The following is a 23,648-nucleotide window of genomic DNA, read 5'->3' as shown; positions in this document are numbered from 1 at the left end:
TTCGTTTTTCCCTGATTATGAAGTCACTCAATTGCACAAACAATTCCAATTCAATTCAGCTTATTTGCGGAAATTCCAGTCTAAGATCAATTATTATATCTGGAGGTGAAAATTACCAAGATTTAAATCATCTATTCTATACAGAATCAAGGCAAACACCGGCATGGGTGTCCCAAACATCAGGGCTTACTACTGTAGCACTGTCCCTGTAGGGCTTGCTGTGTGATGACTTATTGGGCCTCCTCTAATTACCTGCAGACAGTCACTTAGGGTACAGTTCACACATTCATTCTTACTCCCAATTGCTTGTTACTCAATAAACAGTCCAGGGGTGTTGGTTTTTTTAATTTATTGTGGAACTTGGATGGGAGAAGGGAATAGTGGGATACTCCAACTGGAACTATTTACAGCACAACTCTCACTTGGCCTCACCAGGTTACTTGTGGAAGCAGTCACACTGCTTTGACCATACTGCCACACAGGCCCGGACCGACCATAGGGCACGCCGGGTGTTTTCCCAGTGGGCCTGGGCCGCATGTCTTAAAAAGAACTGATAGGGCCGGCCGCTGGTGGATATGCACAGATATGCCTGGTGGTGGTGGGAGGATCAGAAAGTCTCTCCATTCCCCCACCCACCAAGGCGTTTCATGGCAACTGGAAGTCATGTTTCGCGCATGTGCCCCGCACCTGCTGGTCACTTGGCAACCAGGACACCAGGAGTGGAGGAGGGACAGAGAAGCAGAGGTCGAGGCCAGCACCTTCCGTATATGTGGCCACAACACCTTGCTGGCTTTCATGTGTGGCAGGCAGACCTGCTCAGACCTGCCTCCTGCACATGAAAGGTGGAGAGGTGCTGCAGGCCACCTATAGAGAAAGCAGTGCAGCTGATGTATGCCCACTTCTCTTTTCCCCTGGTGCAGTGGTTATATTTGATGTTTTAGGGCAAGAGAGTGCTCCTTAAGTTAATGGTAACTATGATCTTTTTTTTGACTGGCTCTGTAAATAATATTTTTACTGTACCTGGCTCTGTAAGTAATCATTTATAATTGGCTCTGTGAGTAATATTTTGTACTGCAACTGGCTCTGTGAGTAATAATACATACTGTAACTGGCTCTGTGAGTAATTTTTACTCTACCTGGGTCTGTGAGTAATCATTTTTACTTTAACTGGCTCTCTGAGTAACCAATTATACTGCAACTGACTCTGTGAGTAAGAATTTATACTGCAACTGGCTCTGTGAATAATAAGGTTTACTGTAACTGGCTCTGTAAGTAATCATTTTTACTGTAACTGGCTTTGTGAGTAATACTTTTTAACTGGCTTTGTGAGTGATAACTTATACTGTAACTGGCTCTGTGAGTAATTATACATACTGTAACTAGCTCGGTGAGTAATAATTCATAGCTGGCTCTGTGAGTGATGCTTTATAATGCAACTGGCTTTTCAGTAGTTACAAAGCCAGTTATTAGGCAGTATTCACAAGGCCAGTTACTAAGCATTACTCACAGAGGCCAGTTATAAAGTAGTCTTGCTTAATAACGGTCTTTGTGAGTACTCCATTATATCTAGCTTTGTGAGTCATGCTTTATAACTGGCTTTGCACTCACTACTTTGGAAGTTTTTAAAGGAAACTGCACTTTATACCAGGGTTTGGTAACTTGTTTTCTAAAGTAATAGTTCCCAAACCCTGTTGTAAGGCTACATTTGCAAACGTCACGAATCTGCTCTTTTTGACACCTGAGAACGACTAGCTGTGTTGCCTTTTGTGTGTTCGGAAGATGCTGAAATTGGGGGTGATCTGAGGTGTGAAGGTGCAGGAATTGGGGTAATCTGAGGTAAGAAGGTGCAGGAATTGGGGGTGATCTGAGGTAAGAAGGTGTAGGAATTGCTGGTAATCTAAGGTAAGAAGGTGCAGGAATTTGGGTTGCTCTGAAGTAAGAAGGTACAGGAATTGGGGGTGATCTAAGGCAAGAAGGTGTAGGAATTGGGGGTGATCTGAGGTAAGAAGGGGCAGGAATTGGGGGTGATCTGAAGGTTGAAGGTGCAGGAATTGGGGGTGATCTGAGGTGTGAATGTGCAGGAATTGGGGTGATCTGAAGTGTGAAGGTGCAAGAATTATGGTGATCTGAGGTGTGAAGGTGCAGGAATTGGGGGAAAGTGAGGTGGGAAGGTTCAGGAATTACGGTGATCTGAGGTGTGAAGGTGCAAAGCTCAGTTAATTTCTTACCATTATTCAAATGGTTTACAGCATTTACTTTAACCACTTGCCTTCTGTGCACTTAAACGCCTTTCCCATCCAGGCCAATTTTCAGCTTTCAGCGCTGTCACACTTTGAATGACAATTGCGCGGTCATGCTACACTGTATCCATATGAAATTTTTATCATTTTTTTCACACAAATAGAGCTTTCTTTTGGTGGTATTTAATCATCTCTGGGTTTTTTATTTTTTACAAAAAAAAGAATAAAGACAAAAAATTTTGAAAAAAAAAAAAAGTTTTTCTTATTTTCTGCGAGTAAATTTTGAAAATAAATTTTTCTCCTTCACTGATGTGCGCTGATGAGGCGGCACTGATGGGCACTGATAGGCTGCACTGATGGGCACTGATGAGGTGGCACTTATGGGCACTGATGAGGTGGCACTTATGGGCACTGATGAGGAGGTACTAATATGCCGCACTGATGAGCACTGATAGGCGGCACTGATAGGCGGCACTGATAGGCGGCACTGAGAGGCGGCACTGATGAGCACTGATAGGCGGCACTGCTGGGCACTGATAGGCGGCACTGATGGGCACTGATAGGCGGCACTGATGGGCACTGGCGGATGGCACTGGGCACTGACGGGTGGCACTGATGAGCGGCACTGATGGGCAGCACCATCAGTGCCCACACTCAGTGCCCATAGTGCTGCCAGTCAGTGCTCATCAGTGCCTAGATGAGCAGGCACTGATGGGCACTGACTGGCAGCACTATGGGCACTGATTGTGGGCATTGATGGGGGGCACTGATGGCGGGCACTGTGGGCACTGATGGGGGGGCACTGTGTGTGTGTTTTTACCTTGCAGTAATCAGGGCACTGGTGATCGGTGCCCTGATTACATTGCTTTGTGTCCCCGGCGCTGTGAGGCTCCCCCTCCTTCCTCACACTGCAGGCTCCGTGTGAGGAAGGAGCACCGGCGATGAGAGATGATCTCATATGTTTACATATGAGATCATCGCTCATTGGACGGCCAGATCACGTGGTGAATGGCCGCTGTGATTGGCCATTCACCACGATTTGTGATCGGCCGTGTCCAAGGGACACGGCCGACACAGATTTTCCCCGCAGCGCGCTCGCGGAGCGCGCTGGGGGCGTGTCACTGGGAGGCCGTTTAAAAACGGCCTCCCGAAAATTTGAGTCCGCGCTGCAGCCGTATATAGGCTGTAGCGCGGACGGGGGGTTCGCGGCAAACTTTGCTCGTTTGCAGTTTGCCGATCTTGCGAACATATGGCGTTGTTCACGGTGGCCATATTAGTTTACATTGGGGAGAACTTTGACCCATGACAGATCCATCAGGTGGAACAGGATAGCCAATTGAGACATTTCAGCACATGGACATACCCCCTACCTTATAAATAGACCTGAGCTGGCTGCCATTTTACATTCTTCTACACTGCTTTTTGTCAGTGTAGAGAGAGGTTTGCTGTGTGCAGCAGGGACAGATTGTCAGTGACACAGATCACACTGTTATAGGTCCACAAAAGTCCTTTCAAGGACTGGTATTTGGTATAGGTGTATTAATCTTTGGTATGCACTATATAGGGGTGTAATACACTTATAATATACTTTAAATATAGAAAGCATATTATAGTGGATTTTTATTGTGCACTGTGCAGCATTGTGACTGGTGTGGTGAGCATTTCTGCATCGATACTACAACTACAAAGAGTGACAAAAGCACTTTTAAAAAAGTATTATAACTGGTGTGATAGACCAGTGGCCCCCCTAAACGACAGATTGAAGCGGGGTGTTGTCTAACAATATACTATTATAACAATGTATTTGGGTACTGCAAAAATGTTGCCTCTTTTGCTGCGTTAACTTTGCTACACACAGTGACAACAGTTACTGGCCAATTTTTTGGAGAACTGGTATTCTAGACCAGTGGCCCCCTAATACCACCAATTGAAGTAAGGTGTTATCTAACAGTATACTTTTATAACAGTGTATTTGTGTCCTGCAAAAATATTGCCTCTTTTGCTGCATTAACTCTGCTACACACAGTGCCAAACTTATTGGCCAATTTTTTGTATAACTGGTGTGATAGACCAGTGGCCCCCCAATACCACAGATTGAAGTGGGGTGTTATATACCTTCTTCCACATATACTGCACTTCTCTAGAGACTTTTGTCACAGGGTAATTTTAAAAATGACAGGAAGAGGAAGAGGCAGGCCCTTACGCAGGGGTGGTAGGGGTAGGGCAGGAGCAGTAGGCCGGAGCTAAAGTGTGAAGTTTGAGAAGGTGAGTTTGATTACCTCAAAGGACGCACCAGACTTGGTTGAGTGGCTCATTTAGCCTTCCTCTTCTGCACCCTCCTCATCCTCTCTATCTGCACCCTCTTCACTCTCTGCTGTCTGCACCCCCAAAGACACCACCACCATATACCCTCCGCTTGAGTCACTGGAATTATGTTCCGATCCATCACAAGACATTTGCGATGCGCAGTCATTCTTGGCATCGGATCAGGAAGAGGAGGTAGCAACGGCCGCCACCCAGCAGTCTGACGACAATACCCAGATCTGCCAAAGGAGGTTGATCCCCGCTGTTGCTGCCTACTCCGAGATCTCGAATGTTAGTAGTGGGGAAGGTGACGTGGATGATGACGTGTCTATGGATGTCACGTGGGCGCCCACAAGAGAGGAAGAGGACAGGAGTTCAGAGGGAGAGATGGACCAGGGAGGAGAAGCAGGCGGAACTTATATTGCACAGGAGGGACAAAGCAGACTACTAATGTATCAGGAGCGAGCCATTAACCATGTACAGTCACATCTGGCACTCCCAGGATGCAGGGACATGGCTCCGCAGTGTGGGCTTTTTTTAATGTGTCCGCTGCTGACAATAGTGTTGCCATCTGCAGCCTTTGCAGTCAACGCATAAGTCGCGGTAAGCCCAACACTCACCTAGGGACGACTGCCTTAAGAAGGCACCTGGACTCATCACGAGCCCAGTGGGAGCAACGCTGTCAGAACCCACAAAGCCACACCCCTGGCTCTCACTGTCCAGCCTCTTCTCCTCTCTCCTGACAATTGTCCTCCACTCCACCTTCCATCATGCCATCCTCACATTGTTCTGGAAAAAGGCAGGCTTCCGTGGCCCAAATGTTGGACCGTAAAAAAATGATGACGCTGGATAACCCTCTTGCCCAACGGTTGACTGCTGGCTTGTCGGAACTGATAGCCCGCCAACTGCTGCCATATCAACTGGTGGTCTCTGAGGCCTTTCGGAAATTTGTGGCCATTGGAACACCACAATGGAAGGTCCCAGGAAGGGAAAATTTCTCACAGAAGGGCATTCCAGAGCTATATGGCCATGTTCAGCGGCAAGTGAATGTATCTCTGGCACACAGTGTCGGTGCCAAGATACATCTGACCACAGACACATGGTCTAGCAAACACGGGCAGGGAAGGTATATAACTTTTACTGCCCACTGGGTGAACCTTCTAACGGCTGTCAAGCATGAAACCCGTGGCACCCGTGTAGATTTGGCTTTACCACAACGGATTGCATGCAGGCCTGCCTCTTCTTCTCCTCCTCCTACTCCATCCTCCCTCTCCTCCTCGGCTGACTCCTCCTTTTCCACTGCTACCGTCTCTTCCGCTGCACCGCCCAAGATCCCCAGAATCTATTCCATATGCCAGGTGAGACGTTGCCATGCTGTGCTGCGTCTGTTGTGCCTGGAAGCCAAGAGCCACACTGGTCCTGCACTCCTTTCAGCTTTGCGTTCACAGGTAGATCAGTGGCTGACACCGCTCAATTTGACAGTTGGTGTGCGACAACGGTGCCAATCTGCTGAGTGCGCTGAAACAGGGCAAAATTACACACATGCCATGCATGGCACACGTCCTGAACTTGGTCGTGCAGCGATTCATTGCCAAATACCCTGGGGTCAAGGACATCTTGCGGCAGGCCAGGAAAATCTCGGGTCATTTCAGAAGATCTTACACAGCTATGGCTCGCCTTGCTGACATTCATCGGCGACACAACCTGCCCGTCAGGCGTCTTATTTGTGACTGCCCGACGCGATGGAACTCAACCTTGTATATGCTTGATAGGCTTCTCCAGCAGAAACGTGCAGTTAACGACTACCTGTGCGAACTCCGCGGCAGGACAGTTCTGGGGAGCTTGTTTTTTTTCGCCGCGCCAGTGGCTGTTCATTTAATGAGATCACCAAACTGGTCAGTCACGGCCAGGGCACAATCAGTGACATCGTACCTTACGCCTTCTTTCTGGAGCATGCATTGCGTCGTGTCATTGATCAAGCCGTCGAGGAGCAGGAGCAGGAAGATGAGGAAGTCGCAATGTTGGATGAATTTCCAGGGGGTGCTACTCCATCTGAGACAAGTCAACAACAGGAGTGTGAAGAGGAGTCAGAGGAGGATGGTGCCGGGGCGGATGAGGAGGAGCAAGCAGAGCATGCTTTAAACCTTTCTGGGATCCCTGGTGTTGTCCATGGATGGGGGGAGGAGAACGAGGACGACATTATCCAGGATGATGAGCAGAAGCCAGGCCACTACACCGCTTCCAGTTTAGTGCAAATGGGGGCCTTCATGCTCCAGTGTTTTAAGGGTGACCCCCGTATAAAAAGCATAAAGGGCAAGGACCAGTACTGGGTGGCAACGTACTTAGACCCCCGGTACAAACACAAAATGGTGGAAATGTTACCACCATCACAGAGGGCTGTCAGAATGCAGCACTTCCAGGCCTTGCTTCGAGAAATGCTGCATTCTGCTTTTGCGTGCGCTAGCAGAGGAATTTCCACTCACAGAGAAACCGTTGCAGGTACCAATCCAACAGCGCCTGCAAGAAGAGGGCGTTTTGAAGATTAGTTGGTCACTTCTGATATGAGATCATTCTTTCAGCTGACCCATCCACAGCTGTACTCCCGATCCTGCATCAGGGAACGCCTAGACCGACAGGTATCCGACTACATCGGGTTAATGGACGATTTGGATGCTCTGAGGAGTGATGAACCCCTGGACTACTGGGTGGGCAGGCTTGACCTCTAGCCAGAGCTTACATAATTTGCAATGGAACTGTTGGCTTGCCCCTCGTCCAGTGTCCTGTCCGAAAGGACGTTCAGCGCAGCAGGGGGGGATCGTGACCGATAAGCGCACTCGCCTAGCTCATGACAGTGTTGACTACCTCACATTTATAAAAATGAATGAGGCATGGATCTCAGAGGAATTCAACACATGTGACCAGTAGACCATGTTTGATTAAAATTCCTCATGACAGGCCACAAATATCCGCCAGACCACCATCCACCCATAACAATTCATTGTCCTTGTCTTCGGTAAATACAGCGGCATAAAAGGCATTTTATGTCCACTGAATGCCTGTCAGGTCACCTGTGGCCAGGTGAGGACTGCACCCTGTTGGAGGCAGGGGTGCATCGCAAGGTAGTGAACCCAGTAGCTGACTGCTGCGGATGGACAGGAACGTGAGCACAAAATTCCCCAGGGCGCGGAGTCTAAGACCCAGCAGGTGTTCACCAGAGCCTCTAGTGGTGAGGATGGACTTGGCTGCAGCTTGGCCAAGGTCGCGGCCCCTGGGGTCCCCCGGGTCACGCTCCATAGGGAGAGAGGGGAAGCAGCCACTCAGGACACAAGGGATAGTGATGGGTAAGCCGTGGTCGGGACAACAGGCAGATGAGGGTAACCAAGGAACAGGCCAAAGGTCAGGGTCACAGGCAAACAGGAGTAGTCAGAGACAAGCCAAAGTCGATATAAAAAGAAAGGTAGATCAAGCACACGGCAGACAGGAACACAACTAACAAACACTGTTGAACAGCAAAGCAGACCTGCAGTGCACTGGTTAATATAGACTTCCTGGAATGGCCTGGGGTGTGGCCAAACAGGGAGGAGATTTGATAAAAAGGAGCCAAAAGGGGAGTCTGGCCTCTAATGCAGACATGAAGGAGCAGGTAAGCTGCCAAACACTATTGCAAGTCCATGACAATGCCTAATATTTGGTGCCTTTCATGGCCGACAATTATTTATCCTGTCAATGCCTAATGTACCTCCAGCCACAGAATACAACATTCTTAGCTGTCAGGTGAACGCATGTGGGCTAATTTTTGGGGCCTGTAATGGCCGGGCGACACTTACTTCTGTATCCTGTGAATGCCTAATGTACCTTCAGCCACAGAATACAACATTCTTAGCTGTCAGGTGAACGCATGTGGGCTAATTTTTGGGGCCTGGAATGGGCGACACTTACTTCTGTATCCTGTGAATGCCTAATGTACCTTCAGCCACAGAATACAACATTCTTAGCTGTCAGGTGAACACATGTGGGCTAATTTTTGGGGCCTGTAATGGCCGGGCGACACTTACTTCTGTATCCTGTAAATACCTAATTTACCTTCAGCCAAAGAATACAACGTTTTTAGCTGTAAGGTGAATGCATGTGGGCTAATTTTTGGGGCCTGGAATGGGTGACACTTACTTATTTATCCTGTCAATGCCTAATGTACCTCCAGCCACAGAATACAACGTTCTTAGCTGTCAGGTGAACGCGTGTGGGCTAATTTTTGGGGTCTGGAATGGGCGACAGTTCTGTATCCTGCAAATGCGTAATGTACCTTCAGCCACAGAATAAAACGTTCTTAGCTGTCAGGTAAACGCATGTGGGCTAATTTTTGGGGCCTGGAATGGGCAACACTTACTTATTTATCCTGTGAATGCCTAATGTACCTTCAGCCACAGAATACAACATTCTTTGCTGTCAGGTGAATGCATGTAGGCTAATTTTTGGGGCCTGTAATGGCCGGGCGACACTTACTTCTGTATCCTGTGAATGCCTAATGTACGTCCAGCCACAGAATACATTGTTCTTTGCTGTCAGGTAAACGCATGTGGGCTAATTTCTGGGGCCTGGAATGGGCGACACTTACTTCTGTATCCTGTGAATGCCTAATGTACCTTCAGCCATAGAATACAACGTTCTTAGCTGTCAGGTGAACGCATGAGGGCTAATTTTTGGGGCCTGGAATGGGCGACACTTACCTATTTATCCTGTGAATGCCTAATGTACCTCCAGCCACAGAATACAACGTTCTTTGCTGTCAGGTAAACACATGTGGGCTAATTTTTGGGGCCTGGAATGGCAGACACTTACTTATTTATCCTGTGAATGCCTAATGTACCTTCAACCACAGAATACAACATTCTTTGCTGTCAGGTAAACGCATGTGGGCTAATTTTTGGGGCCTGTAATGGCTGGGCGAAACTTACTTATGTATCCTGTGAATGACTAATGTACCCCCAGCCACAGAAGACAACGTTCTTTGCTGTCAGGCGAACGCCTGTTGGCTAATTTTTGGGGCCTGTACTGGCCTACACTTCTTTATCCTGTGAATGCCTAATTTTTCAGACTGGAATTGAATCAATGGGTCTGTAAATGTTCGGCCAAATTGGGGAACAGATACGGACCCATTTTACAGATGTGTGAATGGACCCTATATGTATTTGACATGTATTTACCGGCTGCTGTCCGTTCTGGCTGGTTTAGAAAAAAAAATAAACATTTTTTGCTGAAAAAAAAAAAAATTTATGGCAACTTTTCCAATAGCAATACTTCTATTATGACAGTGTCCATGTTGTGGGACTATTTTTGTACAACTAGTAAGTATTTTGTGGCTGCAAATATGACCTGAAGGTTTTTTAAAGTTCGCCTGCCATTAAAGTCAATGGTGCCCGCCGCGAACTTGCGGTTCGCGAACATTTGAGAAGGTTCACGGATAACGTTCATGAACCGCCCCGGGCCGATGTTCGTCCATCACTAATTGTTGTTATGTTTTCTTGACTATGACCATATTAATCTCTTTTTCTTCTTACTATTTCTTATTTCTTGGGAATCGCTACATTCCCTACATTGGTTTTTGTTGTCATTGACAAACTCCTGATTGATGTACTTGAGCAGAATCACATCTTATGCTGTTAAACATTGTTTTTGCTCTGCTACTTTTGTAACCTTCTTTCTATTATACGAAATGAAATAAAACTTAAGTCAAAAAAAATTTTAACTGAGGAGATGAAAATGCATGAACAGGCAGGATTTTTATTGCAGAAGAGACATGCTTTGTCTCCTCTGCATTAAAAGTACCTACCTGGCTGTCCATCCTTTTACAGTGAGCTGCACATGTGCAGCTCACTGTAGAAATTCAGCAATGCCAAAGCCAACGGAACTCCCGTGCATGAAGCCGGCGGGGATTTCCAGGACATAGCAATACTGGAGCCAGGGTGAGTATACCTGTAGTTCCACTTTATGTAAGTGAAATTGCAACTTTATTTACTTGTCCTATGCTATGTAAAACAGGAGAAAATGTTTTTATATTATACTGTCTATTTTCTAATAGGATGCTAATAATAGTAATTTTATTTTTTATTTTTTTGGCTAATTTCAGGGATATTGTTACTTTGGTTTCAAAACTAATGCTCCTATATGCTGGGATTCACCTGAGTGATGGTATAAATGTAAGTATTTCAATAGTTAGCTTAGTTATATATAAATTAAGGGAATATTAATATAAACGTTGAGTTGACTTTAGTAACGTGGTGGGAAACGTTTTTTTTTTTTGATAATTAGTGCAAAAAAATGTGTTCATTTATAGGTTACTGCACAGTTGCAGTTTAGAGGTGAATGTTTGTTTCCATTGTGGTCCTGTGGAAGAATAAAGTATATATAATCAATCCCTGAGTCAGGTGGAACTTTTCATGTGCCAAATATTAGGGAGGGTGCATATGTTTTTAGGCATATGCAACCCACTACCTGGTGAAGGAGACACCTGCTGAAGATATGATGAATTGAATAACTAATAGATAATGGGGATAAGTTGATTTGATGGGTTTTAAATGTGTATCCTCCCCCTGTGTAATAGGTTACCAATGACGGTTGTTCTGTTCTCACTACACGTATGCCCCAGGCGTGTGCAGCTCAACATACAGCTAAACCTTTAATCCTGCAATAACCAGTCCTTTTGTAACTTAAGGCTTTATTCCAGAGATAGAATAGTGGTCACATGAACAGGTTACAAGTCAGAATGGATATGCGAATAGGATTGTGAATAGAGGTGAAACTGTAAATAAACATATAAAGGCATATAATCAGTATACAAACATAAACAGTATATGCATTGAGTATATAACCAACAGTTCATAGGCATACCAGCAATGCTTCAAAGGGGGGTTCAGGAATCTTACCACAGCAACCTCAGATGCTGTCTGCTCCTTCCTGAGGTAAATCTTAAAATGGAGATTCTCTCAGAGAGGGGTGGAACTAATATCCAGCAATAGAGTACAGGAAGTACCATAAAGTGCTGTATAACAGTCTATGTCACAGTGGCATCTTGTGGACAAGATTGGTATTACAAGTTCCAATAGAATTAATTATTTCCTTATGCTGGAGGCATGACACTCCCCGCCTGGTATCATCAGATACCACTATTTATTCCTCAGATGATAACAGCAAGATCGGTTCAGAAACTGGTCCGAGGAACAACCTTGTCTCCTTAATTCTCTGGATCTTGACTTCCACTTTACATGGGAGTGATGATGTGACACCATCAAGTAAGCAATGTGGTGGTGACCAGGAACTATTAGTGGGTTTCTCTCATCTGAATCTAGGTTGGCTTGTCTTAGACGACCACCTACCCTAAGTAGTCCATTTTGATCAAGGAGCGGGTCAAGTTTTCTCAGGGCACTGTCTCTAAGGATAGGTTTCCCGTTCAAGATACAGTCAATCTCCTTAGCATAGGCTTCGTGCTGTACAGTGCGGATGATAAAATCCTGAGACTGCTGTAGCTCTAGTGCTGAACTGATCCTTTGACAATGGTGCCATCCCTTGCGGTCACAGCTGTTTGAGTCACCTTTAAAGGAGCGAGCTATATGGATAAGACAAGAAATAGCTCGAACAAGTGTCTTCCATTTTGAGAATCTGGTAAATCTGTCAGATTTAAGCTGGCAGTCTGAAGTTGTAGTATGGAATGTTGAGATCTCAGGACGGATGTCAGTATCTGAGTCTGGATCTATTAGTTCAATCGTGTCACCTTTTAGGAAAAGTTTGTTCTGCATCGTACAAGAATGCAGGTTCTGTAAACCATGTTGTGTCTTTAAGGTTACATGCAGCAACAGCTCTTGTAGCATGGTCTGCAGGGTTATAGTCAGTAGGTACATAGTGCCATTGTGTTGAACTGGTGGATCTCCTAATCCTCAACACTCTGTTGTTGACATAAACATAAAAACGTCTGGTCTCATTGTAGATGTAGCCTAGAACTACCTTGCTGTCTGTGTAGAGTTGAACATCCTTGAGGTCAATGTCCATCTCTGAGGCTATTAGCTCTGCTAGTTCAACAGCTAGTACTGCAGCACAAAGTTCTAGCCAAGGTATAGTATGCTCAGGGTGTGGAGCTAGCTTTGCTTTGCCCATGATGAATCCTACGTGGCATCGTGCTGTAGTGTCAACAGTTCTTAAGTAGGCCACAGCAGCTATTGCCTTGACAGAAGCATCACAGAATATGCAAAGGTTTTGACTCTGTATCTCTGTAGAAGGTACAGGAGCATATGGGCGTGAAACATGGAGATCAGATAAGTCTGATAAAGAGTCCCTCCACTCTACCCAAGAGTTCCTCTTATCAAGGGGTAGTGGGGCATCCCAATCGGATGTTTCACGAATCAAGTCTCTAAGCAAGGTTTTACCTTGAATTGTAACTGGTGCCGCAAATCCTAATGGATCGTACAGGCTATTGATAGTAGACAAGACACCTCTGCGAGTGAAGGGTCTTTCTTCTCCATTTACTTGGAAGGTAAAGGAATCGGATTTCAAGTCCCAAAGTAGACCTAGACTGCGCAGTACAGGTAAAGAGTCTGTACCTAGATCTAAGTCCTTTAGATCATTGGAATGGTCTTGAGCGGGGAAAGCTTCCATTACCTCTTTGCTGTTGGAAGCAATCTTGTGAAGCCTGAGATTGGAACAAGCGAGCATTTCCTGTGCTCTTTTAAGAAGACAGATTGCAGACTCACTGGAAGGTAAGGATTTTAAACAGTCATCCACATAAAAGTCTTTCTCTACGAATTGTCTTGCATCTGAGCCAAACTCAAGTTCACCTTCTTGGGCGGAATGTCTGAGTCCGTAGATAGCGCCTGCAGGTGAAGGGCTATTGCCAAAGATGTGTACCCTCATGCTATACTCTGAGATATCTTTTGAAGGATCATTGTCTTGGAACCAAAGGAACCTTAGGAAGTTCCTGTCTTCCTCTCTGACCAAGAAACAATGGAACATCTGCTGGATGTCAGCTATGAAGGCAATAGAATCTTTGCGGAAGCGTAAGAGCACTCCCAGGAGTTTGTTGTTAAGGTCTGGGCCTGTCAAGAGGACATCGTTTAAAGAGATACCCTTGTATTTGGCACTAGAGTCAAACACTACTCTGATTTGACCTGGCTTTTTGGGATGGTACACTCCGAATATAGGGAGATACCAACACTCTTCAGAGTCTTTAGGGGTGGGAGCCACCTCGGCATGACCGTTCTCAAAGATCTTCCCCATGAAAGAAAAGAAATGTTCCTTCATCTCTGGCTTTCTTTGTAAATTACGTTTAAGGGAAGCAAAACGTTGTAACGCTTGTTCTTTGTTATTGGGTAAGCGTTGTCTCTGTGGTCTGAAGGGAAGAGGTGCAACCCAGCTGTTTGTGCTGTCTTTGACTAGACCTTGCTCCATTATTTCTAATAAGAGTTTTTTCTTTGATAGACATTGCCACACGATTGTCATCTTTAGTTCTCTGAAAGACTGTGCACCCTAAATGGTCTTGGTCACTGTCACAGGCAAAGTTGTCACTAGTGGGGCTTGTGAAGGGACAAGATAAGTGGTTGGCGTAGGCTGATTCCTTAACAAGGAAATGGTTGTGGCATGGCTGGAAAAGAGAGGGACGTCCATTCTCTAGTGTATTTGTGAGCATGCTGCTAACGGAGTTAGGTTTGTGCACGCTTCCTAGACAGACATCTCCTATGATGACCCATCCAAGGTCTAACTTCTGAGCATAAGGAGCGTTATTGGGACCATTAATCTGAGCTCTTGATTTGTGGGCTTGTAAGATATCTCTCCCAAGGAGTAGGATAATCTGAGCATGAGGATCAAGTTCTGGTATCAGATGTGCTATGCGTTTCAAGTGTGGGTGATGAGCAGCTACATCTGGTGTAGGAATTTCAGATCTATGATCAGGGATCTGATTGCATTCGATAAGAGTTGGCAAAGACAAGCGAGATCGCCCGTCGATGGATTCGATTTGGTAGCCGGATGCTCTCCTACCGGCCGTCTCCACTATTCCTGCAAAATTTTTTAAGGAGTAGGGAATGCGGGGGCCTTTAATGCCAAACATGTCAAAGAAGGTTGAGCTGGCTAATGACTTGTTACTTTGGTCATCCAGGATTACGTAAAGCTTAATAGCTTTGTCTTTTTGGTCTGCTGGGTAGACTCTTACTAGGCAGATTTTGGAGCAGGACCTACCACCTATGGCCCCTTTGCAGATCTCTGTACATTGTGAAGTGACCTCTGGTGTAGTTGTGGTGGTGTGCTCCTCCTCCCGCCGTGCTCACTAGTGCTGAGGGTGTGTTGTAAAGTCCATGGAGCTGGCCCAGGATGTAACCCTGTGTTGCGATCTGAGCTGTCACATTCTGTGCATTTCAAACTGACCTTACAGTCCTTGGCGAGATGAGATGTTGAAGAGCAGCACCTGTAGCAGATGTGGTTCTCCTTAAGGAAGGCTTTGCGGTCCTGCAGGGTTTTCTCTCTGAAGGCTCTGCATTTTAGGAGAGGATGTGGCTTCCGATGCAAGGGACACTGCTTACCAGGATCGTTGACCTTTGTCTCTGAGTTAGAGAAGTTGGCAGACCTGTGAAAGGAACCTGGAGGAGACACGTTAGTTTTGTGTACTGCTACTCGAGGTTTGCGAGGGTTAAGTCCCACAGGAGCAGCACACAACAGGGTAAAATCAAAACTTGGATCATTTCTTGTTTTAGCTTGCTGGCACACAAAGTCCACAAAAACAGAAAAGGTATGGAATGGAACATCATGCTGTCTTTTATATCGGGATCCGTGTGTAATCCACTGCTCTTGCAAGTTATAGGGTAACTTTTGCACAATGGGGTTGACACCTCTGGCTGTGTCAAGGAATGCAAGTCCTTGTAAGTCTCCCTCAGATTTAGCTACTTGAAGTTCTATTAGCAAGTCACTTAACTCTCTAAGTTTATGGTAGGCTTTGCTAGGTATTCTGGGAAAGTTATCAAGTCTTTTGAATAATGCATTTTCTACTGCTTCTGCTGAACCATAACACTCATCAACTCTATCCCAGATTGTTCTAAGACCAGTGTCTGGGTAGTTTATATTTATTGTCCTGATTCGCCTGGCATGTTCGGCAGACTCATTTCCAAGCCATTTGATTAGGAGATCTATCTCTTCGCTGCAAGATAGCCCTAAGTCTCTGATAGTGTTTTGAAAGGATGACCGCCAGGATCTGTAGTTTTCAGGGCGGTCATTAAACTTTTCAAGTCCTTTGGTGACTAACTTGCGTCATGCAAAGAACCTTGCAAAGTCTATGGTGGCTTGGTTAGCCTGTTGTGTGTTGTCATGGTAAGATGGCTGTGTGTAGTCATACCTTTTGCTGGCACCGAGCTGTCCTCTGATGTACCGTTCTGGCTTGGGCGTTGGTTCTGGAGGGCGATTAGAAGGTGATTCTATTATCTCACTTATGGGGAGTCTGTCGTAGGAGATGTCACTTTGTGCGGATTTCTCCTGTTTGCAGGCTTGAGGCTTGTCACAGACTTGCGGCGGTACCGTGTGGTGACTTTGGCTTGTCTCTTTGACGTCATCTTTGACACTGCTTGTTTTAAACTGTTGATTGATGTAATCTGAAGTTTGTTGTAGAGAATTTGGAGTTTCAGCTTCTGGATCGAGAATATTGCTGCGTCTGTTGCGTTCACTTCTTGGGTATACAGCTAATTCTAAGGCGTCTGCTTCAGCTATGGCTGCTGCTACTTCCTTCTCTATGGTCAGTTTCTCTAGGGCTACTTCTAGGAGGGCCTCCTTTGCCTCTTTCTGCGTTTTTAGGAGGGCTTCCTCTGCCTTTGCTTTTAGGAGGGCTTCCTCTGTTTTTGCTTTTATGAGAGCTTCCTCTGTCTCTTTTTTTATCCTCACTTTCTCCTGTTTAATCTGCATTTCCTGCTCAGTAAAGGCTGCTCGCACCTTGGCGGCTTCAGCTTTCGCACGTGCTATGGCGAGTGCTTTGCTTGCGGAGGAAGATCTAGAGGAGCCGGAAACTCGGGACCTTGTCTTGAGTGAGGATGTCTGGCTATGTGACATATTGCTTGCAAGAATGCTTGACTGTGTAGAGACTGCTGTATTGCATATGCAGATGACTGCACTGGCAGGGTAGCAGGCCTCTGTATAGTCGCTGTCCTAAATCCCACTTGCTGGATAGCCGCTGTTTCACTGTTCTGTTCTCACTACACGTATGCCCCAGGCATGTGCAGCTCAACATACAGCTAAACCTTTAATCCTGCAATAACCAGTCCTTTTGTAACTTAAGGCTTTATTCCAGAGATAGAATAGTGGTCACATGAACAGGTTACAAGTCAGAATGGATATGCGAATAGGATTGTGAATAGAGGTGAAACTGTAAATAAACATATAAAGGCATATAAACAGTATAAGCATTGAGTATATAACCAATAGTTCATAGGCATACCAGCGATGCTTCAAAGGGGGGTTCAGGAATCTTACCACAGCAACCTCAGATGCTGTCTGCTCCTTCCTGAGGTAAATCTTAAAATGGAGATTCTCTCAGAGAGGGGTGGAACTAATATCCAGCAATAGAGTACAGGAAGTACCATAAAGTGCTGTATAACAGTCTATGTCACAGTGGCATCTTGTGGACAAGATTGGTATTACAAGTTCCAATAGAATTAATTATTTCCTTATGCTGGAGGCATGACAACGGTTTACCTCTAGCACCCTTCAGAAGTGCAGCATTGGAGGAGTAACTAAATGTAGCACCCTCTCGTGTGCTACTAGTGCCAGTACAGGCAAATATAAGCTTATGACTCATGGTAAGCTATGGGACTCGGGATATCGAGTTGGGTGGAAGATAGAGTGCTGAGGAGGCTGTCGGTGGCCTAGGAGGGAACCTCTGGGTCTAGGGGAGGATCCGCCTCCAGACTGAGCTCAAGTAGCACAGGTCGTCTGCAGGGTTGCTTGCAGGACTTCAGGATACTGATGATCAGTCGAGCAGAGGCTGCAGGTCTGACAGGTCTGTAGAATCACTGTACCAGAAGGATAGTCAGTACATGCAAGGATCAGGAGCTAGGTGGGTAACAGAGCAGACAAAGTCAGGTGGGAAGCCGAGATCAAACACAAGAAGCAGGCAGAGGGTATCCATAAAACAAGTCAGGGTGGAGGACTGGAGCAGGTCAGGAACAAGCCTGGTCGGTAACTAAGGATCACAGGAGCAAGAAATCACAGGAACACAGATAACAAGCTGAAGATCAATTAGCAACTTCAACCACTAGCAGACTTCCTATTAAAAGCCCGTGTGAAGTGCTGGTGGAGATGCTGGGTCCTAGATTCCTTCTCCTACCGTTGTTACCCTGAAAGATGCTGTGTCCTAAAGTCCTTCCCTTGCCATTGGTACCCTGACAGTGCCCCCTCTCCCCCCCGACAGGCAGCCTCCGGATGCCTATTTGGGCAATTTCCTCTGGGTATGAATAAAGTGTAAATCAAGCCACACCATCTGCGCAACACCCAGAGTACCAGGCGAAAAAAATGTGATTAGATCAATGAATGAGAGAGAACTATTACTTCCAATAATCAAATCAATATTGTGCATAAATCTAGATCAATATTAATTAAATAAATAAATGTGCATAAATCATGATCAATATCACACTAAAGTAAAACACATAAATCAAGTCCATAAGCAATCATGTGCTTGGAAACATAAATCAGTGATCCGGTGTTAATAAACTCCGTGTTGGGTAAAGGGTCACCCGGGGTTCCTCCACCATTGTGATTCACTCCCCTTCAGCCAGAACCCTCACCCCACAATATGGCCCACCATAAGATGGTTAGGGCAAACAGCGCTGTAATTGCACACAATTCTGCTTCCAATATGCACTCTTTAAATAGCTCTTCCCAGACACCAGGGCTGATAGCAGAAGATCTTGCAGTGATCGATCCACCCTCACAGAGCCGGCTCTCCTATCTCATGTACAGTAGATGGAACGCCGATAATGTAATGCTAATGCAGGCAATGTAGAAGGCGATCCTACTGAATATCGTGAATGTCAAGATGTATTTGACAAGGTGCGTGCTGGTACTCTTCCCCCTCATTGTCTGTATGATTGTGCCATAGACTTGCAACCTGGTGCCATTCCCCCTTGTGGCAGGGTTTATCCTATCTCGGTTTGCAGAGAATAAGGCCATGGAGAAGTACGTGGTGGATACGCTTGCCCAGGGGCACATTCGCAAGTCCATTTCTCCAGTGGGTGCCGTTTTTTCTTCGTAAAGAAGAAGGGGGTGCATTGAGACCTTGCATTGATTATAGGGGCCTCAATCGCATCGCGCTCAAGAATGCATTCCCGATTCTGTTGATTACTGAATTGTTCAACCGCCTCAAGGGAGCAATGGTCTTTATTAAGCTTGACCTAAGGGCCACGTATAACCTCGAAAGGATCAAGGATTGCGACTAATGGAAGATCGCATTTAATACCAGAACCAATCATTACAAATATCTAGTGATGCCCTTTGGCTTGTGCAATGTGCTCGCTGTCTTCCAGGAGTTCATCAATGATGTCTTTCGTGACATGTTGCAGCAATGTGTGGTAGTCTATTTGGACAACATCTTAATTTACTCGGACTCCATTGAATCACGCTACCTGGATGTCAGCTGATCATTTCAACCAAGCTCTGGAGCAATTTCGCCGCTGCTATATCTCTGACCATCAGGACAATTTGGTTGATCTGCTACCCTGGGAAGAGTTTGCCAGGAACTCTGCCATCAACCCGTCTTCCAGGATGTCTCCATTCATGGCCAATTATGGGTTCCAACCGGTTGTTTGGCCTGAGTCATTCTCGCAACAGGACATCCTGGCGGAAGAGGATCATCTTTGTGTCCTCTGTTCCTCTTGGGTGCAGATTCAAGAGTCTTTACTGGTCTTTGCACAGCGTCAGAAGCTCCAGGCAGACTGGAGATGTTAATCTGCTCCTTCATACCAGTAGAGGGTGTAGTTGTCGACCAGTAATCTCAACCCCAGGGTACCCACTCCTAAATTGGCACCCCATTTTGTTGGACCATTTTGCATCCTCCATAGGGTGAACCCGGTGGCCTATGCCCTTGATCTTCCTTCTGGCATGCGTATCTCCAATGTCTTTCACGTGTCACTTTTGAAGCCACTGGTTTGCAATCACTATACTTCTTCACTTCCTCGCCCTCATCCCATTCCTGTGGGCAATCATGAGAAGTATGAGGTTAGCAGCATCTTGGATTCTCGTCTGTTCCGAGGTCAGGTTACCTGGTGCACTGGAAGGGTTATAGTCCTGAAGAGCGCTCCTGGGTTCCCTCCACTGATGTTCATGCTCCTGCCCTTCTCCGTGCTTTCCATGCTCTCTTTCCTCAGAAGCTGTTTTTTGCTCCGGGAGGAGGGGCCGTTGAAGGGAGGGTACTGTCAAGGTCTTACCTTGCCTTCCTGTTGGCAGCCATCTTGGACATGTGCAGACTGCTGTCTTTTTAAACTCTGTTTGCATCATCACTTGCCTGCTGTTTGGGCGTCGCTCAGTGATGATTTTGCACATCTGACTATTTATATCACCTGTTGGCTTGCAGTCTTTGCCCTTGTGTTTGTGCTCCAAGGTGCATCACTGCTAGCAGTCTTTGGTTCTCCGTGCTCCTTTGGGCATGACCTGGCTTGGCTGACGAATTTCCTGGCTCTCGATTCTGCAATGGCAGGCGACCCGACATCGGCAGACTACCCCCCTCTGGACTCGACCCCGGCTTGGATGACTACCCACTTCTGGACTCGATCCCGGCTTGGATGATTACCCGCTCTGGACTCGATCCCGGCTTGGATGATTACCCGCTCTGGACTTGACTCCGGCTGTTCCTGATTTCACTCACTCATCACATCTTGCTGTGCATTTATTGTTGTTGCTCTAATAAACTGCTTTATTTTACTTGCATCTTCATGTGGTCTGGTTTCCTGGAACCCTGACAGGAAGACATGGGAGACAGAAGGAATAATCTGACTGGTATCTGTTAAGGGTTGGATGGTTAGGTACACAGGAGAGTCAACTTGTGTGGGGATGCCACAATGTTGGGGACAGTAGCTGGACAAGAAGATGACTTCCCCCTTTTGGACCAGTCGATCAATGGGTTGTGGGCCTGCAACCAAGGTATTCCAAGGATGGCTGGGCATATGGGAGATCTGATTACATTGAAGCAAAGGAGCTCTTGGTGACCTGTGTCTCTTGTTGCGAGAAGAGGAAATTCTCTTGAGTAACGGGCCCTGAGCTACGTGGAGTGTCATCAGCAAGGTGTATGTCCAGTCTTTGTTTCTTGAGATTGAGGGGAATCTGTAAGTCTTTGGCAAGATTGATATCTAGGAAGTAGCTCCAAGCTCCTGAATCAATGATTGCCATCAGTTTGACCTCCCTTCCAGCCACTTGCAAAGAGATAGAAAGAACCATGTGAGTAGACTAAGTCTCGGAAAGCTGGAGGTATGGAGGGTATGGGTGCCTGGACTTACTTGGCAGTTATGTAGAAAGTGGCCTGTAGCTCCACAGTAGCTGCACAAGTTGTTTAGCTGCCTGCATTCTCTTTCTTCTGGGGACAAAGCGGGTAGGAGAAGATCTATCTGCATAAGTTCTACATCAGAGGTGGTGTAGGTCAGAGGAATAGAGGCAGGGACTGTTGGAACCGGGACTTTGGGTAGTACCCAGGTTGGCCAAAAGTTCTGGGAACGCTCAGAGCGTTGCTCCCCAGGCACCTATCCATTTGGATGGAAACCTGGATAAGAACCTTAAGTGTAGCAGGAGCCTCAGACCTGGCCAGCACACTCTTGAGGGTCTCGGATATGCCTAGACAGAATAGGTATTTTAAAGCCACATCATTCCAACCAGTATCAGCTGCCCATCTATAGAACTCTCCGATGTAATCTTCCACCAGTCGTCTACCCTGCACAAGAGAATGAAGGGCTGATTCGGCAGTGGCGGTTCTCTGTGGATCGTTGTAAGATTCTGGTACCTCTGGTACCCTTAATTTCCATTTCCTTTCAATATGCGTCCCACCTTTCTAATTAGGTGGTACGCATACACCTTTAAGACAGATGACGTCATCGCCGAGCGCCGCTCTGAGCGGCTATTTCAACCGCCGGCGTTCTCTCTCACGTTGTTCGTTCAATGTGCCTGTGCCTGTGCTTATGTGCCTGTGTGTCTACATGCTTACAAGCTTGTCTTGCTGCCGGAACCTCCAGCTATTTGCTTTTACCTGGAACAGACCGGAACCTCGCTACTGATCCCTGTATCTCGCTACCGGATCACTCCCTCACTACTGGACCCCTCTACTACTAACCTTACTAGTGATAAGTACCCCACAGGGGAATCCTCCATAACCTAACTTACACTACCTACCTCTGCACATTAAGGACTGTTACTATCTATGCATACTAATTCTATCATCTGCACTGTTACATAGACTGCTAGCTCTTGAGTCTACTACCATCTATCCTTGCACTGGGTTAGCCTATCCTTTATTTGTCATCTGCTGTCCTTACCACCTGTTACCATACTCGATTACTAACCTATCTGCATTCTACCTAAATACCATCTAATACTCTCCTGAACATTTCTATCAAATGCTTACCATCTCTGTCACTGTTCACACCTGTCCCTTCAGCACATCACCTTCATACTATCATATACATCCTATCACTCCAGGAACATCTTATTGAGTGTGTGTATATCTGTATGCTGAAGCTGACGGGCCCACAGTGATGAGTCTGGAGAGTTGGATCTGGTTATTCAACACATCTCTACATGACTACTGAGTGGAGATTCTGCAGCTGCAAATCCAGCCTACTACAAAAACGCAGGAGCGTTACAAAATGAACGAACCTAAAAAAAAAAAAAAAAAAAAATGGATTCAGCAGAATTACCCACTCAAGTGACACAATTAACACAACAAGTAAATTCATTAATACTTGCTCTTACTGAAGTAAAAGAAGAAAATCAAACTCTGACACAGCAGGTAACCCGTCTTTCACGGCTTACTGCTGCTCAGCCCCCTGAACCTAAAATAAACCCTCCTCCAGTGTTTACAGGTGATCGGAAAAAAATTAGTGAATTCAAAAACGCATGCCAATTGCTTTTTTTGTTAAAACCTCGTACATACCCTACTGATAAAATTAAAGTCTGTACCGTTATTTCATACTTAACGGGTGATCCACGGGCCTGGGCAGACTCTCTCTTTGAGAAAAATGATCAGCTTCTCAACTCCTATTCTTTATTCCTAGCGGAACTCGCTAGTTTATATGAAGACCCCAATAGGCAGAGTACTGCTGATATTCAATTGAGGGCTTTAAAACAAGGTAGGAGACCTGTAGAAGACTTTGTAGCAGAGTTCAAAAGATGGACCCTTGATTCAGGGTGGAATGATACATCTCTGCAAACTCAATTCAGACTCGGGTTGTCAGAAGCTGTTAAAGACGAGCTCGCCCGAGCGGATTTACCTGGCACCTTGGATGCCTTAATACAACTCAGTATCAACATCGACAGGCGACTGCGAGAAAGAAAGGCTGAGAAAATGGGAATGCCATTGTCTAGTCCTTCTCGGATTTCGGCCGTTGACCCTACTCCCATGGATGTAGGAACCATACGCCCACCTTTATCAACTACTGAACGAGCCAGAAGAAGATCCAGAAACCTCTGAATGTACTGCGCATCCCCGGATCATTTGATAAGCGTCTGTCCCCTTGTCCGCAAAAAAGAGGGTGAGTGTTCACATGTCTTGCTAGGAGGATTAACGACTTCCTTTTCTAACCCCTATCTCTTTGTTCATCTAACATTACAGTGGGACCAGACTAGGATTACCACCAAGGCTATGATCGACACAGGATCTTGTGGGAACTATATTGATACATGTTTTGTTACCTTAAATAAAATACCTATTATTTCAAAACCTAAACCTGTTTCTGTTAGTTTCATTAACGGTATTCCGCTATCTTCTGGTCCAATCACCAACCAGACACAAGCACTCCTTGTCACTGCTAACGAGTCTCATATGGAGACCACCACTTTTGATATACTACCTTCACCCCATTATCCCATTATTTTGGGACTTCCTTG

At 46.0% G+C, this 23,648-nt stretch overlaps 1 protein-coding gene across 1 annotated transcript in view; it reads left to right on the top strand.

Moving 5' to 3' along the window:
* Nucleotides 1-23,648, top strand: part of LOC309548128 (multidrug and toxin extrusion protein 2-like) — a gene marked incomplete at both ends in the record, with an annotated part of 383,785 nt that overhangs the window by 322,816 nt on the left and 37,321 nt on the right. The window contains one exon of the mRNA XM_082248093.1: nucleotides 10,672-10,741. Coding sequence (XP_082104219.1) covers nucleotides 10,672-10,741 — 70 coding nt within the window. The remainder of the gene's footprint in view (nucleotides 1-10,671; nucleotides 10,742-23,648) is intronic.

Source organism: Pelophylax lessonae (assembly GCF_965119305.1).
Source record: "Pelophylax lessonae genome assembly, chromosome: 2".
Lineage (NCBI taxonomy): Eukaryota > Metazoa > Chordata > Amphibia > Anura > Ranidae > Pelophylax > Pelophylax lessonae.
This window is presented reverse-complemented; position numbering and strand designations above follow the sequence as displayed.